General features: G+C 40.5%; 2 protein-coding genes across 2 annotated transcripts; both read left to right on the top strand.

Annotated features, from left to right (window-relative positions):
- The first annotated feature begins 1,247 nt into the window (after nt 1–1,247).
- On the top strand, nt 1,248–7,142 carry LOC124471947 (SRSF protein kinase 2-like). Its single transcript, XM_047026617.1, has 15 exons — nt 1,248–1,405; nt 2,061–2,396; nt 2,524–2,632; nt 2,737–2,824; nt 3,013–3,100; nt 3,260–3,366; nt 3,492–3,657; nt 3,847–3,872; nt 4,073–4,129; nt 4,488–4,884; nt 5,098–5,195; nt 5,326–5,433; nt 5,666–5,735; nt 5,857–5,949; nt 6,076–7,142. Exons 2-15 carry the CDS (start codon nt 2,156–2,158, stop codon nt 6,258–6,260), a joined length of 1,833 nt encoding a protein of 610 aa, XP_046882573.1. The 5' UTR covers nt 1,248–1,405; nt 2,061–2,155; the 3' UTR covers nt 6,261–7,142.
- A 2,720-nt stretch (nt 7,143–9,862) lies between these two features.
- On the top strand, nt 9,863–17,999 carry grm6b (glutamate receptor, metabotropic 6b). Its single transcript, XM_047026624.1, has 10 exons — nt 9,863–10,402; nt 13,035–13,251; nt 13,558–13,693; nt 13,792–13,946; nt 14,093–14,233; nt 14,378–14,578; nt 15,300–15,439; nt 15,555–16,178; nt 16,314–16,625; nt 17,763–17,999. The coding sequence occupies exons 1-10, from the start codon at nt 9,863–9,865 to the stop codon at nt 17,997–17,999; spliced, it is 2,703 nt and encodes a 900-aa protein (XP_046882580.1).
- Nucleotides 18,000–18,319: the final 320 nt, after the last annotated feature.

Genomic DNA, 18,319 nt, shown 5'->3' with positions numbered 1-18,319 from the left:
AAGCAATGGAAGGAGTGCAAAAATAATAGGGCTATATAGAATAGAAAGATGTCAGGAGCAGGTCTCCTGCCAGCTAAAACATTTTTTGTGCACATATGACGTCAGTTTTATTTAGTTTACATTGATAAATGTGTCTTTAAATGCTAAATCTTATCACTGCCTGTTTACTTTTCTACTCTACTATTTGTTTGACATCAATGTTGGGCAAGGGTATTCTTTTTCATGAAATTGGAATTGGAAAATGGAATTACTGAAAGCAACAGCCTAATGATTGATTATTGCAGTGAAGTCCACCATATGCCTCACCTCCATGATCATTTGATTTGTATTAATTCATGGAAAAAGAGTCATGAATGTCATGATTTATTTAAGTAGCTGATGTTTTTTTTCTGCTCATGTATGTAGCTCATTGTGGAATGTGGTACTGTATAGTTTCAAATGTTGGTGTTTTCATATTCTGTATTTAATGTGAGAGGTTCTTCCAGATAGTAAAACCTGAAATCAATGACCAAACTGCTGTGCACTGGGGGTCGTAAATGTATTTTTCAGGTAATGTACTTATGTCTATGAAGTAAACCAACATTAATGTAGCTCAAAGGCAAATTTATTGCAACTATATATTGTATATTCATAAACTTAATACATTTTTGTATTTCTGTGTGACAATCCCATGCTGTTCTCAGCACCAGCAGGAGATTAGTGTTGGTTAGTGTGTATGACGGACTAGGTTTGAGCAGAATTTGGCAGATGGATTAGAAGTGGTCAATCGTTATCCATAAAGTATACCGCTATACTCATTTTATTCTATGCCTGTGACCACTGTATTTAAAGTGAGGGATATGCTGTGTGAATAACATGGACGGGGTGCATTCATTTTATAGATTAAAGTCATGTTGAATTGAATTGTTGAACGATGCAGTTATTTATATGCATGTTGTCTCATAACTTATTTAGATAAACATTTATTGTGACACAAATATGGGGGACATGATAAGAATAGCCTAATAAGCGTGTACATGCTTGTGTAAAGGTATAGGCTATGGATGAGGCTATAATGGATAAAGTTTCATGTATCTTTTTAGCAGTGTAGAGCAGAGACTCAAGCTATATGAGCCCGGTGTTATTGATTGTTCAAGTAAACGGTTTTTAACATTATGAAACATGGTCACAATGGCTTAAAAAATAAGAAATATTACATTGAAAACGTGTAGCCTATGCCAATGGTATGATTTTGTCCAGCAAGCGTTTGTGTGCGTAAAATAATGCGTAATGATGTTTAATATATTTTTTCGAAGCTGCGGTCAGACTTGCACGGAAGACAAACGTGTGAAAGAACGCCGTCCAGACAGAGTACTCAAAACAATCTCCTTGCTGTAGCCTACCAATAGGAGGACAACATTTGATTGTGAGTATGTTGAAGTATGACACTGGTATTATTGGCATGTATAATTTAATCGTATTGGTAGGAACCATGCTGAAACCTCAAGCCATGCAACCGCTTTTACTGTATGCTTCAACGGCATGGTCGTCGCCAAACGTCAGAGTTTTTGTCTGTACTTTTAGATGGCTAACACTAGCTACATTTGACCTTTAAATTATGATAACAAGCAGCAGCATACAATTATTAATACGTTATATTATATACAGCTTAACAAACCCATTCGTGTGCTTATTGGGGACAGAACAAGTGCCATATCCACCCAAACCCCTGTATCGTTTACATATACTCCTAGTGCTAAATCTAGTTGGGACTCTTAAATATAAATGACTAATTAAGCTAAACTATTGGCTAGTTTAAGTAGTGACAAAAAAAAATCAGTCGAGTACACGAGCTAGTCAGTAACGTTGGATAAACTTAGCCAGCTTCGAAGAGCTATTTACGTTGACATGCCATTCATTGAAACCAAGCTAAAAATAAACATTTGCACATAGGCTGTCCTATTTAAATGTCATAACAGACAGTGTTATAGAACACTAGAAGACGTGTAAAGCACAACGCTTAAATTCTGGAAGTGTTGGTCTGTAATATACCTACCTAATTGTCTCTTTTTATACCCAAGTCAAGGACTATCTACATTGTCTTGCCCTGCCACTTGCCTGTCCAGCAATCTCTGCATAACATCTATACTCAACGTTCTCCATAATCCATTTGACCATGTCCAATCAACCATCATCTGGATATGCGGCTGTAATAACAGCCCTTACTGTCAATTCACCTGTTACCCCTGAACCATCCCTCAATCCCGAACCTGTACCTGAAGCAGTTCCCCCCAAGATAGCTACCTCCAGCAAAACCTTGGCTGCAAGCCCACCCCCTAAAGATCCATATCCTCCTTCACCGGAGCCTTTTGAATCTGATGACGATGAACAAGAGAATTCATCAGATTACTGCATTGGTATTTTTTCACTCCCTAATTCACACACAAATAACACAAAATGAATTATGATTGACAGTCAGTGGACGTCAGAAAGTAAACACTTTTGACACCAGTTTATCAGCACAAGCTATACTTCTCAAAACAGGTGGGTACCACTCAGTGGAAATCGGAGAGATATTCATTGATCGTTACCAAGTGGTAAAAAAGTTGGGTTGGGGCCACTTCTCCACGGTATGGCTCTGCTGGGACATTCAGTAAGTACAATCACAGCGTTGGTCTTATTGTTGGATGATTCTGAATTCTTCAAATTACATTTGCAAGTTCATCTAAAGTTTATCATTGTCTACGCATCATGTAGTAAGAGGCGATTTGTGGCTCTGAAGGTGGTGAAGAGTGCTCCAACCTTCACAGAAACGGCGTTGGATGAAATCAAACTCCTTAAATGTGTAAATGCACTTTTTTGGATAGATTTTGATATTTACATTTACATTTACATTTAGTCATTTAGCAGACGCTCTTATCCAGAGCGACTTACAGTAAGTACAAGTGATATGATAGTCTTATAAGTTTCCTAGCATGTAATAAAACTTCACATTAATGGAGTAATACATTACCAGTTACCTATTGTTTGTAGGTCCGGGACACTGATCCATCAGATCCTAAACGAGAGACAATTGTGCGACTCATTGATGACTTCAGAATTTCTGGGGAAAATGGAGAGCGTATCCTTTACATGAGATGTTAAAGTAAATGATCTGCCAAGATTGAGAGCTGAAAAACTATTCAATAAACTTACCTATACAAGAAGTTAGACCTATATTAAAATCCAAGATTGAAACGTGATTAGAAAACATAATCTCCTTAATTCAACAATTCTTTAGATATATGCATGGTTCTTGAAGTTCTGGGTCACCAGCTTCTAAAGTGGATCATTAAATCAAACTACACTGGCCTTCCTCTACCCTGTGTCAAGAGCATACTTAAACAGGTTTTGTTCTTATTCTATGTACCCACTCACCTGCATCTGAACATTAGTGTTTATTTGGGGGGGGAGGAATAATTTTCTTGTGTTACGTTGTTGTAGTGAATAACTATTGTTGTCTTGTATCACAGGTTCTCCAGGGTTTAGATTATATGCATACTAAATGCAAGATCATTCACACAGACATCAAGCCAGAGAACATCCTTTTGAGAATGGATGAGATTTACATGCAGGAGGTGGCAGCCAACACCAAGCTCTGGCAGCGTCCCGTGTCCCCTACTCGCACCAGCTCCTTAGGTTAGTGTTGATCTCTAATATCCTGCACACCAGGTATCAAACAACCATACATTGCTCTTTCAAGATGGTTTGTCAGATGTGTTTTGTAGAGATTAAATTGTAATAAGATGCTAATTTAGACAAATATTTAAAAAAATATATATTTATGCTTTCTTTTGCCTTCTGGTGTTATTCTTCTACGAATGCCAGTGAACAACAGTCCAAAAGAGAAACAGGTATGAAACATGAAACTGAATCATCTTGTCACTTCAGATAGTAATTATATAATCATGTCTCCAGCAAAAGGCATGCTCTACTTCTTCTTTGTATTCACTCTGGACGCGTCTGCGGCGCCTTACGGCTTGGATGCGACCAGGTTTAGTTGTCTTAACATTTATGTCTCTTCCACTTTTCATATGATGACATACCTGTTAAGAGTATGTCCAACTGGTTGGGGAAGTTGACTGTAGTTGTCCAGACTCTTGGGGTGTGGGTAAGATGGTTGAGTCATAAATCCATTCATTTTGGTTGTTTCTTCACCGCACCTTGCCCCTTTTCATAATTTATTTAGCACTTACTGCAACTACAAATGCTTCCTTATGTGTTTTGTATTAAGAATCAGGAATGCTGATTAAGGTGTCAATTAAGGTTTATAATGGTCTGAAATTTCACTCTTTGAATAATGGAATGTTGTTTCACTGTAGGTACATCATTAACCTGCATGATTAATTGCATTTCTGAACCAGAATTGTTGCTGTGAAATATGTGATTAACGTTTTTCCTCAGAGATGTGCATCTCAGTATGATGAAATTTGACCGTTATTTTCTTATCAAACTGATGGTGCTCATAGAGTGGAAAGGTTTCCCGCAGCCGGAGGAAAAAACTGTCAAGGAAGGAGAAGAAACATCAACAACTGCAGGAGGGAGCAAGTGATGCTGACTTGCAGAGGAGGGCAAAACCTCACGTATCATTCTCTGATACCGACGCTTCCTGTAGCTCCCCTAGTTCCATCTCTCCCCCTCAGCTTCCAGGTCCTGTACATACTACACGGAGAGGGACCTTGCTCCATGAGGAAAACACTGACAGCAGGAAATCTGTTTCACACCAGAGGGAAAACAAACAGGACCCTTCCCTCTCCCCCATACCCAGCTCTGCCCATGCAAGGTCTACCAAGTCATCAACTTCTGGGTCTAGATCTGTATTGTTGCCTTATTCTACGGATGACTGTCAACCTCAGTTGCTACATGGTCAGTCCTACTCAGGTTTCAGCTGTTGTTGGAACCACTGCTGAGTAAAACGCTATGTACTGCAATATTTGTTATGGCTTAATAAACCCTCTGTTGAGATAGTAAACTCAGGTAATACTCAAGCCTAAATGTTGATTATTCATAATAATGAACTGTAAGTAGAATTATTGGTATATATTTATTCAGTCATATCTATTCTTGGTTATATTTCAGAACAAAGTGAAAGTGATGTATTGGTGAATCCTCTGAAACCACAGAATGCTGATAAAGTTCTCATAAAGATCGCAGACCTGGGAAATGCCTGCTGGGTGGTGAGTGATTCATTGACAGTTGCACATGACATAGTACTTAACAGTGACTCAGACAGTTGGTGGAGACAAGCTTTTTTAACGTCATGGCAATGCATCTGATCAAACCCATTCAGTCTGATCTGTTCTCCAGCACAAACACTTCACAGAGGACATCCAGACGTGTCAGTACCGCTCTGTGGAGGTCCTGATAGGAGCTGACTATGGCCCTCCTGCTGATCTCTGGAGCACTGCCTGCATGGTGAGAAGCTCCAAAGGATGCCACACATCAACAACTCACAGCACATTCTGAAATAAAAATGCCTTGTTCTTAGGCATGTTTGTATTAGCTGTTGTAAAATCAAGGCCTTGCAAGTTGTCTCCTTTCGGATGATGGTGTATTGGTTCAATTCACCTGACAACATTTAGCATAATGTGTCAACTATGACGTTAGAGCATATGAGTGGGTTATTTTGTCTTTGAACTGTTTCAAGGCTTTTGAGTTGGCAACAGGAGAATATCTTTTTGAACCCCAATCAGGGGAGAACTACTCTCGAGAAGAAGGTATGTCAGATCTCTTGGTTTCTGTACATACTGCATTTATAACCTCTCACTCTCTCCATCTGCTTGATGGGATACATTGCTGTTGAAGTGGCAAGGTATTAACCCTGTTGTGTACTACTAGATCACATCGCTCATGTTATTGAGCTACTGGGACCCCTACCATCTCACTTTGCCCTTTCTGGAAAACATTCCAGGCGTTACTTTAATCACAAAGGTAAACTTATGTACAGTGTTTACCTTTTGGTCATTTGTTACTAGAAATAGAAACAAGGGGAAGTATTACATAGAGGTTATACAAACGGTTATAAATGCAACTTTTTCCCAACCTTGTCTTTTCTAGGCCAGTTGCGGCGCATTTCAAAACTGAAACCTTGGAGTTTGTGTGAGATTCTGCTGGACAAGTATGAGTGGCCACAGGAACAGGCAGCACAGTTCAGTTCCTTTCTACTGACCATGCTGGAGCTTGTCCCAGAGAAAAGAGCCTCTGCGGCCCAGTGTCTGAAACACCCCTGGATGTTGTCATAGGCCTCAGTCTGCTCAACCCATGTCTCAGATGACACACGCACATGTCTGCTTTGCAAAGGATCTAAACAGACTTTGATATTTAATATGGTTTCTTACAGCCATGTGTGATGTTTGGGGGGTGCTGTTTGGGGGTCATCATAGAAAGTAACAGCTGAAAACGAGAATATCTAGTATAAGCATTACAGGCAAGAACATGTTTTCCGATGCCGTTTCCTTGTCAATTGACTGAGAGGATTGCGTGACACTCTGGACCTGTCCACATAGCATGCTGTACCCGAAGTCTTAAACATAAACTTAATGTAAATGCAATTTAAGAAGTTTGGATATTAGATTATTATTTGGAAATATCAGATCATTTTTCAGTCTGTTTCTCTGACTTTGGACAAATAAATAACAATCACTGCAATTATCACTGTATAATAACTACGATGACCAATAATGATAATGGGGTTTAAACTCAGTGGACCATGCCTGTCCACCACTACTCTGAGTAAGCATGGTTTTGAGTTCCAGAGAATTTTTGTGCAATGGATCTTCTGTTTTTACATTTTAGCTGAATAAAAAGGCAGTGTGACTGTGATACGTACTATTTTCTTTGCAGTCCACAAGGCAGTCGGTTATGCCAAACTCTGTCCACGCTTTGCTCTCCTCTGGCTCTCTAGACCAGTGTCTCCCCAGGACCAATTAAAGATTCATCTAGGGGTCCACTTAACCAATGAAAAGTGATGTGCTACAGGGGGCTTGCTCACTATACCTCTTGGTTGAACTCATCAATGAGAGAGGGGGAAGGGAAAGGCAGGAGAGAGGGGATTGTCTAATGAAAATAAATGAGTCATGATCAGTGCACCCTTATTATGTCTTAGCCTTGAGCAGATATAACGTTGTGTCCTGTTATTTTAAATGATTAGACTTCAAACTGTTTATTTGGACTAATACCATCAATTTATTCTCTCTTATTGGTTTGAGCATTACCACTTAACATGACCTAAATAGAAAACTATTGCGGTTTTCATTCTGTCCATCACTTAATGGAGCAGAAAATATAAACGATGCAGTCTTTTGACTATTGTTCAAATAATAAACCTTTACATTTCAGATATGTACATTGCAATGATGACTAAATATGAACACAGACCCAGTGCTTTGGGTTTTTTCAGACTACTGAAACCTTTTTGTTGCCATGCAAGTTCAAGCCGACCTAAAGGCATAAGTTAAGCCTCACTTGCTCTTTCACATACAACACCATTGAGTTTTTCAAGAGTATCTCCACTCTCTCTGTTTTCCATGTATCTATTTCTCATTCCTCTTTGCTCTTAAAGATTACTAGACATCTGTATAAATGTACTTGGAATCATTGTGGTATGTGACTTGTCATATGCTATTGATATTAAATAAATAGTAGCCCAATCCGGATTTCACCCAAATGTGACAGTCTTGTTTGGATTAGAATTTGTGACTGAAGGAAAAGAATGATTGTCATAAACTGCAGAGTAAACACCCATCTCATTAGTACGACATAAAGTGGTAGTAAAGGGAGAGATAAGAGGCCTGATGGGAAGTGATTTCCATACCCATTCATCCCCTTGGATTGGTGTGTGCATTAGTCACACAGTAATGTTGACCGTATGCCTCTAGAGGGCACTCTAGTCAGACTCACCCAAGAGGGGAACTGCATCACTGGTGGGGGACAACATGTATTTAATGAAATCCACAGGAAATTATTGATAACAATCATTGAGGTGTAAACTATGGGAATTAAGATAACTGATCCTGAAGATATAAAGTGTCTTATTTGCATCAAATAAGGAATGTAGTCTGTTCTAGTCTGTTCTTCACTGTACTGAACAGTGCCATTAATAGGTATATTTATCAGAATATGTGAATGATATCACTGCCCATCTAATCTCCTCTCAGAGTAATGGAACTCTATCATGAAGGGGGGGGGATAAATTGCGCTACAGGAGAATATAGGCTAGTCCACCTAGAGCTTTCTTCATAGTCCTACAGTCATTATAATCCCAATCTGTGCCCATTAGTGCACTGACTGAGAGGGAGAGAGAGAAAAGTATTCAGCTGAAAGAGAGGGAGAGGGCGGGAGACAGAACAAGCAGGGGAGAGTGAGTAGGGTCAACAGAGGGGGAGTGGCAGAGAGAGAGAGATAGAGAGGGACAGACAGAAAGAGAGAGTGAGTGAGAGAGCTTTTAAAGGATTTGGCAGTGATTTGTAGAATCTCACTGGCGTAATGTTGTGCTTTTTCACTTTTCTGTGATTGTGCCATGATGCTGTACTCTAAAGCCTCGAAAGCCAGCATTTTCGATTTGTTTTTGTAAATTAAAAAAATATTTTCCAATTCTTTTGCAATATACATACATTGTGAAAGGTTTATGAGTATCTGACCTGACAGTGGATTGACTTTTTGCGCCTGAATCAAACTAATGGCCCTTCAAAACATCATATATTGAATATGGGAAGAGGTCTGTTTCGGAATGCTCACGTAAGTGAGCAAAGCAAGACCAGTCACCATGGAATGATCAGGTAATGACAGTTCCCATACTTCTGCAATGCATCATATATACAGCCACATCATTGTCAGTGTGGTAGCTATATTTAAAGTAGTGGATGTACACCTTGGACTTTTGGATCTTGGATTTTTTAAGATAATTTTACATTCATTTATAAAATGTCTTTAGCAGCAGGATTAACGTTTGAGTTTTTATCATGTTGGTGTATTTGCAGTTGAAGAATAATAATGTTAGAATATGAGTATATGTAAATGTAGTTATAGTAGTAGTGATTTTGGTGTCATCATAGAGAAAGTATGTTTGCTGTTAAGTAGCTGTTTGTTTTTCTTTGTTTCTTATATTGTGTTATTCACAATCAATACTGTAGAATGAAAAATTGCCATTGATTGTATGGGCGCCATACAATGTGTAATGCGTACATTACAGTGAAATGCTAGATGTCTACTATTCAGAGTTGAGACAAAGTCACTGTTGTCAGTTACCTCCAGTCTACTGCAGAGTCAGTTAAATAGCAGCATAAGTCAAGTGAAGTGCAAGCATATAAATTCAAACTAATGTAATGAGTTATGTCCTAAGCTTTCCTTTTGTGAAAAAAGTTTGCCAGTCGCCAGTAACTAATTAACTTTATAATTTGTTTTGTGTTTTTAGAATACTCACAAGGAAGTGGTAACCATTGTATTCAACCTGATTTTCTGTTGACAAATGCAGTACTGCATTGTCTTTCTTTTCAATGCTATACCTAAGTTAAGATCCTGACTGCAGAACAGTGTCTACCTGAGTAAGGTAGTAATATCAGAAACAATATAAAATGTACATTAAAAAGCATTTAGCTTAGCTATATTAGTTTTCAAATCAAGTCACAGAGCCAGATGGAACACCACTTATCTGCTGCAAAGGAATAAACTACTTTGATGTTTTCATGTACTTCACTGTATAACCTATCACCCATCCTTCCTTCATATTAGTTGAGACTATGATAATATAAAACTCTTGACTTAACACTTGTTCTCACTCCCCTCCAATTGATTCTAAGGTGCCTGGTGCTTTCACCCTGAACACAGGAACTTTGTGGCCGTCGTCATGACATCGCAGTGCCACACGTCTCAACTTCACTGTCGACACAGTATATTATCTGGTCATTCAACAAAATGGCTGAAGTTGCTATGGATGCTGTTCCTGGGTTTTAGTCCAGGGTCATGGGCACAGCAGGGGACCCAGCCCCACTCCATCAAGATTGAGGGGGACATCACCCTGGGTGGACTGTTCCCAGTGCACTCACGGGGCCCTGCTGGTGTGCCATGTGGGGAGATCAAGAGGGAGAAAGGGATCCACCGTATGGAGGCCATGCTGTATGCCCTGGACCAGATCAACAGTGATCCTGACCTGCTGCCCAACATCACACTAGGGGCCAGGATCCTGGACACCTGCTCCAGGGACACCTATGCCTTGGAGCAGTCTCTTACCTTTGTCCAGGCTCTCATCCAGAAGGACAACTCAGATGTACGCTGCTCCAATGGTGAGCCACCCATCATCGCCAAGCCAGAGAGAGTGGTCGGAGTGATCGGGGCCTCCGGCAGCTCTGTGTCAATCATGGTGGCTAATGTACTAAGACTCTTTTCGGTGAGAATTCTCTATCATTTGCCTTTATACATCAGTCGCTTTAGTCAGACAATGCATGATCACACACACAACAATACATCCTGTTAGTCATCTGATCATGCTTCTGAATTTTAGGGTGGCTGATACACATTTGTTTTAATGTCTACTTAAAATCTAACTCATGCATGGTCCAGGAGGGGAACAAAGTGCTGCTTTCGGATATTTTAAGAGTCAATTTGCTGCTGTCTTGTAGTAATAATTATTGTAAACCAATGCAAAGGAATGAAAAGAAAAGTATTGATTCATTCTGAAAGAAAGAACACTGTTGAAGTATTTAAGAGTAAGAGAGAGAGATGTAACTGTCAAAAGCAATATTTTGTGGGGCAAAATTGCATAGAAAACGTACATTTTACCATTCAAATATATAGGCAAATTACATGCTATCAGGAGTATCATTATACTGTTGAATCCATTATGAATGGCTCTATACACAGCTAGTAAATCCTTGTCATTTGCTGAGTGTGTTTATTGAATGCATTGTGGATTGTTTAGAAATGATTGACCTGTGATAATTGATTGCACGGCTCATCGCAGTGATGGGACACAGAGTCTGTCTAAATCCCATAGAATGTCACATAATCAGTGACTCAGTGACATGACCCACAACTGTAGTAATCTATATATGATGAAGATCGATATTCTTAACTGTGTCCAATCTGCCGTGTCTGATCCCACAAAGTCAGCTCCCTGTCTTTAATTGTCTGCCTCTCACTTGTTGAGGCTGGGTCAGGCCAAGGAGTCAGCGTGTGTATGGAGGCAGATGTTAACTACAGAATTATAGATTCCATCTTCTATTAAGCCCCTCTCAGGAGCTCAGGACCCTAGGGCTGAAAATGGAGCATCAGGCCAGAGAAACGGCATTGGTTCTAGGATATCAACAAATTGTAACCGGTGTATAACAGATTTGACAAAATGCTGAGTCTCTTCAGTCCATATGTGCTTCTCTGGTGTATGCTTAGAATCCTGGTCTGATGCCCACTTGATGGCCTATCCTTTAATTTACCTTTAAGTTGGAGCTCAGGGAAGAACACAGATTAAAGTCAAACATAGCTACCATTGCAAAAACAAGCTACATGAAGAAATGCATCATGCAGTGTAGCACCCTCAGAGCAACAGTTGCCTGAGAATGTATCCTTCTGATCTTTGCATTGTCGTCTGAATTTATTGTTTACACATTAAGAAATTTGTCTTTGTAATAGTATTTACAGCAAAAATGAGCAACTATAGGCTTGGTTTAGAAAAGTACCTGTAGAAGATCTTACTTGAACTCATAAACTTCACTCAGTTACTAGTGGATTTGGTAGCATTAGGTTTCAGGATTTGTTGTAATAAAATATTATGGCAAAATTCTTATAGAGGTAAAAAAAATTATGTCCTGTACAACATCAATTATCAATGAGGTTTGATGTAGATTCATATTTTATATTTATTTAAAATACCACTCATACACATTAGAGAGTCTCCCTGGTAGAAAGAAAGAATTTTAGAATATGTGTTTGGTCTTTTATAGGGGAAAGAATATTAACAAATGGACACCTCTGATAGTTGAACCATTTGTGTCCAGACATCAGAATCAGAATCAGAAAGGGATTTATTTGCCATGAAAGTTTGCACAGACAAGGAATTTGCTTTGGCAGGAAGGTGCAGACAATAAACATATAGGAATCTTAAATTTAAATATGTGGTCTAACTATACTAAGGGTACATAACTAGCAGTGTGATACAAATACATTTAAAATAAAATAAATTGAATTTATTTATAGGTATCAATTAGTTTTAATAACTTAAGTATGTTACTGCTTTGACATAATTGTGTTTGACTTTCCCATGGGACCATCATGTGACCTGTGATATAGCATGCATGTCTGGTGGTTTGGTGTGCAGATGACAGGGTTGAATTAAAGCAGCAAATCTGTCCCACATGTGGCCATCAAAATTAAATAAATTGTATGGCTTACAGCTGAGAAATGGTAACCTTCCTCTGGGCTCTTGATCTATGTCTCTCTCTCTGTGCTTAACATAATTTGACTAAAACCCTTATAATCCTTCCAGATAATCTGTGAAATGGTTCTCTCCCCTCTCCCCTTCCCCCTTCACAACCCCTTGTGTCTACCTTTCTCTCCTCGTCCCTCTAAAGAACCTCTCATTAAGCCATGTGCGGGCATTAGCAGGGTCAAAGTCGATCCTACTGACATAAACTGTATCATTAAGGAAGTAGAACACCAGTAAATTAATCTTCTCATCCATTTTTTTTCTAAACAAATGCTTTTACTGCAGTGGCTTGTGCCATCTGTATTTCTGCATGACGTTTGCTGCATTGCCAACCAGTAGGTAAAGCTTTGGATTCCACCCTGTAGAAACAACTCTTTCCCAGTGGATTAATAGTGCCTTCACTCTTCAAGGGATTTTGGCGCCTTCCATGATTGTGTAGTTTTGGTAACAAAACGCTTAACAAGTTGTCATAGAGAGATGTATTATGTTGTAGGTTTACAAACTCTGTAGGTTTTTGTTCAGACAGTTTGATGAATCATGTTTAGAATCCAGTTTTTGACTTCCGTTTAACTTTGAATTTGTCATGGTTTGTTTCTTCCAGGTCCCCCAGATCAGTTATGCCTCCACTGCGCCTGAGCTGAGTGACAATAGCCGTTATGAGTTCTTCTCCCGTGTAGTGCCTCCAGACTCCTACCAGGCCCAGGCCATGGTGGACATTGTCAAGGCCATGGGCTGGAATTACGTGTCCACACTGGCCTCCGAGGGGAACTATGGAGAGAGCGGAGTTGATGCCTTCCTCCAGATATCTCGAGAGGCAGGTTTGTACCGAATTAGTTGTTAAAGTTTTACGTGGTAATAATTAAGACTTAATCTCAGTCATTACTCTGTCATTACAGTCAGACTAGACAAAAGAAGTCTGGCAAATGTAGATTATTCCACTAAGACCACCAACTTTTGTCTGAAACAGATTGCATTAATCTAATATTATCGACCTGGGAATAGCAATCTCCTTAGTATGCAAGTGTGTAATCAGGTCTCGTCAGATACACACTTCAACATCCATGCTTCTAGCTAAATTAAGTAGGAACTGCCTTAAAGGTGTTTATTCTGCATGTGTTATGTAGGAGGGCTGTGTATTGCTCAATCCATTAAGATTCCCAGAGAGCCCAAACCAGGAGAGTTTGACAAAATTATCAAGAGGATGATGGAGACATCTAATGCTCGTGGTGTCATCATTTTCGCAAATGAGGATGATATCAAGTAAGTGACCTATTTCTACCAATAAACTTTGATATCATTTAACCATGACAACTGCAGTAATGCTAAGTGGAAAAACAAATTGGTGGTTCTTCTTACAGACGAGTCTTAGAGGCAGCAAAAAAGGCCAATCTGACAGGTCATTTCCTGTTTGTGGGCTCGGATAGTTGGGGGGCAAAGAGCTCTCCCATCCTGGACCAAGAGGATGTGGCTGAAGGAGCTGTCACCATTCTCCCCAAAAGAGCCTCCATTGATGGTATGCAATTACCAATCAATATAAACTATTTATTAGACACTTAAAAGACAAACACCAAACTGATGTACTTTTTTGTTTCATAATATCATGAATAAGACAATATGTGCATTTTTTTTTTTTATAATTCAAATTCTGTCTCACCTCAGGGTTCGATCAGTACTTTTCCTCAAGATCTCTAGAAAACAACAGAAGGAACATCTGGTTTGCTGAATTCTGGGAGGATGATTTCAAATGTAAACTGACTCGACCAGGTATCAAGTATGACACTGGGAAAAGAAAATGTACAGGTAAGAACAGTGGTCATCTTTTAGTCATTACAAACGTATGCGCAGATCACTGAAATAGATTATCTTTCAAGCTGCTCTTGTGTTTCCACCTGTATCACAAACTACCTATTCTACCACGTCTCCTACCCTCTCCTCATCATTCAGGTGAGGAAAGAATCAGTCGAGACTCTCAGTACGAGCAGGAGGGGAAAGTGCAGTTTGTGATTGACGCGGTGTATGCCATGGCCCACGCCTTGCACAGCATGCACATTGACCTCTGCCCTGGCTACATGGGCGTATGTGAAAAGATGGACCCAGTAGAAGGAAGAATGCTGCTCCAGTACATACGCTCAGTCAGCTTCAATGGTAGGGTGGAATTGACACTGTGGACACATACATTTGACTTGCAGTTGGAGTAGTTCACATTCGCATTGGTAAAGAACCGCAAACCAGTTTTAGAAAAGCCTCTTCATGGTTTGGTGAGAGGATAAGGGAAAGTAGGTCAGTTTGAAGACTGCACTCTGCATTAGCTGTGGGATCTCTGCTAATGTACCAAGACACAGTACACAGCAACACAACTCTTCAATGCACTTTACCTCCCCAGGGTCGCATCCTCTCTCCATACACAAAGCTCGCTCTCTTTTCATCCTCATCTTTCATAAAAACCCATTTTCCCGTCACTAGTTTGAGTTCAAGAAGCTTTCTATGAAAAGCATTAGCTATTTGCTGTTCCCCCCTTGGTGGGTGACCTAGACCTGTATGGGCGTTCTTGCTGATTGAAATGCCTGAAGGGACCAGGAATGAACAAACCAGAGAGCATAGAAAGCCTGTGTTCCTGTACAAAAAGGAATCCTTAGTAAAAAGCAACCTGGTAGCCTTGGCTTGATTGCATAAGACCCGACAGGAAACCCATGTTTGATTGTGTTTGCATGCCTCTCCCAAGTAAGATGTGCTGTACACATCTGTTCAGATAAGGCAGTTGACAATGCAGTGCACCCATATTACCTTTTCTATATCAATCCTTCAGTAAAAAAAAAAAACTTTGCTTGTTTCACTGCACTTAAAGGCTTGCTCATTTGTCCAACAGGCAGTGCAGGAACTGGGGTCATGTTCAATGAGAATGGGGATGCTCCTGGGCGTTATGATATATTCCAATATCAACTCTCCAACACCACCAACCCTGGTTATAGGGTCATTGGCCAGTGGACCAATCATCTCCGACTCAATGTAAATATTTGTATTTGACGATGTCCGATGCATTGTAATGTGAACTCTATCAGTACTGTTGTTGGTCTGAATATTGTGCTTATTGAGTTAATGAGTGAACTGTGATGTGCCCCAGGCAGAGGAGATGCAGTGGTCTGGGGGGGACCGTCAGATCCCTGACTCTGTATGTAGTTTTCCCTGTGAACCTGGAGAGAGGAAGAAGATGGTGAAAGGAGTGCCCTGCTGCTGGCACTGCGAGCTGTGTGACGGCTACCAGTACCAGCTGGACGAGTTAAACTGTGACTCCTGCCCCTTCGACATGAGGCCCCTGAAGAACCGCACAGGCTGCCGACAAACACCCATTATCAAGCTGGAGTGGAGTTCCCCCTGGGCCATCATCCCTGTGTTCCTGGCTATCCTTGGCATCCTGGCCACCTCTGGAGTCATCATCACCTTTATCCGCTTCAACGACACCCCCATCGTCCGTGCCTCTGGCCGGGAGCTGAGCTACGTGCTGCTGACGGGCATCTTCCTCATCTATCTCATCACCTTCCTGATGATCGCCGAGCCTGGTGTGGCGGTGTGTGCCTTCCGCAGGCTGCTGCTGGGACTGGGCATGTGCATCAGCTACTCGGCCATGCTCACCAAGACCAATCGTATCTATCGCATCTTTGAGCAGGGCAAGAAGTCTGTCACGCCCCCCCAGTTCATCAGCCCCACGTCTCAGCTGATCATCACCTTCATCCTCATCTCGGTGCAGGTAAGTGGGGTTCTGTCGCTTCTCTGCCTCTCACTGAACAGAACCCGTGCCCGCATGTTGTACTCAAGGTTTTATGGCTTGATGAAAGGCAGTTAGCTAATGGTTGCTCATGAGTTTCATCTTCTGTCTGTTTAGGTTCTTGGAGTGTTCATCTGGTTTGCCGTGGATCCCCCACACACCAATATAGACTATGAAGAGCAAAGACCACCCAATCCAGAGTTTGCCAGAGGGGTCTTAAAGTGTGACATGTCCGACCTGTCCCTGATCTGCTGCCTGCTCTACAGTATCGTACTGATGGTGACCTGCACAGTTTATGCCATCAAGAGCAGAGGAGTACCAGAGACCTTCAATGAGGCCAAGCCAATTGGCTTCACCATGTACACTACCTGTATCATCTGGCTGGCTTTTGTGCCTATCTTCTTTGGCACAGCACAATCTACTGAGAAGGTTTGGCACTCACTCATGCTGACCAATTCAAATAAGATAGAAAGAAACAAGTACATTTCAGATTCTTTATTTTGTGTTGAAGAACAAATGTCGTGGAAATGTCATTTCAAATGTGCGACAGTGTACAGTATGTCACATCCTGTTAGCTTGATGGGGCAGTCACATAATGTATCTCCTTCACTGAATGGCACAGGTCACTTTAGCTCGTGGGTCATTTCTTAACTAACAAAACAGGGAGAATATTTTAAAAATTGAATTATATTCTGACTCATAGAAATGTATTTGGAATCATTCAGGCTGAAATGATCCAGCCCCCTGGTGCTTTTTGATTCTTTCACCTCTCCAGATGGGAAAGAAATGAATCAAAGAGGGGAGGATGGAAAAGAGGTCAAATGAACTAAGGGATAGCAATAGTTTCTGTCCGACCAAATCATTCGTTATATTCTATTTTAATACACACACGTTATTATTATTAAGCAACTCTTAACTTTGATTTGTCAGATCACATTAGTGTTAAATGTAACTGTCATGTGTCATGTCCTGAGTTACAAGACATTATGCAGATGTAGAGTCTTTGAGTTGGAAATTATTTTGAATTCACATGCAATTATTTACTTAAACTGTGTACAAGCTGATGAAGATTGAATTCCTGCTACTTGGGATAATGGACAAAGTGAAGCATAATATTGTACACTAGCTCCTGTCTGTGTTTAATATATGATAAAGATGATACATTTTCTGACTGATGCACAGCAATGCAGGTTCCACCTATTCTTTTCTAAACTGCAAAACAGCCTGGGATCAGTGGCTTTAGTAAAGAACACTGAAAGTGCTCTGTGGTTATCCATGTGTGACCACCAGATCCATTAAGATGTCTAACAGACATCCATGAATAGCACACTCAAGGTCATAAATCATTAATCCTGAACATTAAACATACCCTCCGCGCAATTACATGAATGCATGAAGCCTGTATTCTATATACCAGATATATTTCATCACTCATATTTTGATGCCCTACATGAGACCAACGTCATCGATTGTGGATTGAACTGATACTGATGTGAGGCTATTTTCTGAAGTATAGATATGTATAACCCTATATAAAAAGCATGAATGGTTTTCCTTCTGATGCAGATGTTCATCCAGACCACCACCCTGACGGTGTCCATGAGCCTTAGTGCCACCGTGTCCTTGGGCATGCTCTATATCCCCAAAGCATACGTCATCATCTTCCACCCTGAGCAGAATGTGCAGAAACGCAAGCGCAGCTTCAAGGCTGTAGCGCAGGCCGCCACAGTGTCCACCCAGCTGTCTCAGAAGTCCAACGACAAGCCAAACGGGTCTAAAATAGAGCCTGACAGATCACAGTGAGTAAAGCTGAGGAGATGTCCATGCACACTGCAACCTGGGTTTGTTGGGAAGTATTTTAAATAAATGGTTACATTTGAATTATAGCATTATTGATCTTCTATCTGTCTTCTATCACTTCAGATAACCTTGGGGTCAAGAGGACTGAACATCCAGACACCTAAGATGATGGAGAAGTGGGTTCTTTGCCAATTGGTTTTAAAGAGAATTATCTCTCATACAGAGAATACCATCTTTTCCAAACACTGGGCAGCACAAGAGCTGTGCATTAACATAAGCATGTTTTCTGTCAACGTCACTGGTGATCTGATTTGATGGACTTT

This window comes from Hypomesus transpacificus, chromosome 9 (assembly GCF_021917145.1).
Source record: "Hypomesus transpacificus isolate Combined female chromosome 9, fHypTra1, whole genome shotgun sequence".
Lineage (NCBI taxonomy): Eukaryota > Metazoa > Chordata > Actinopteri > Osmeriformes > Osmeridae > Hypomesus > Hypomesus transpacificus.
Note: the sequence above shows the minus strand (reverse complement) of the source record. Positions and strands in the feature narration are given on the sequence as shown.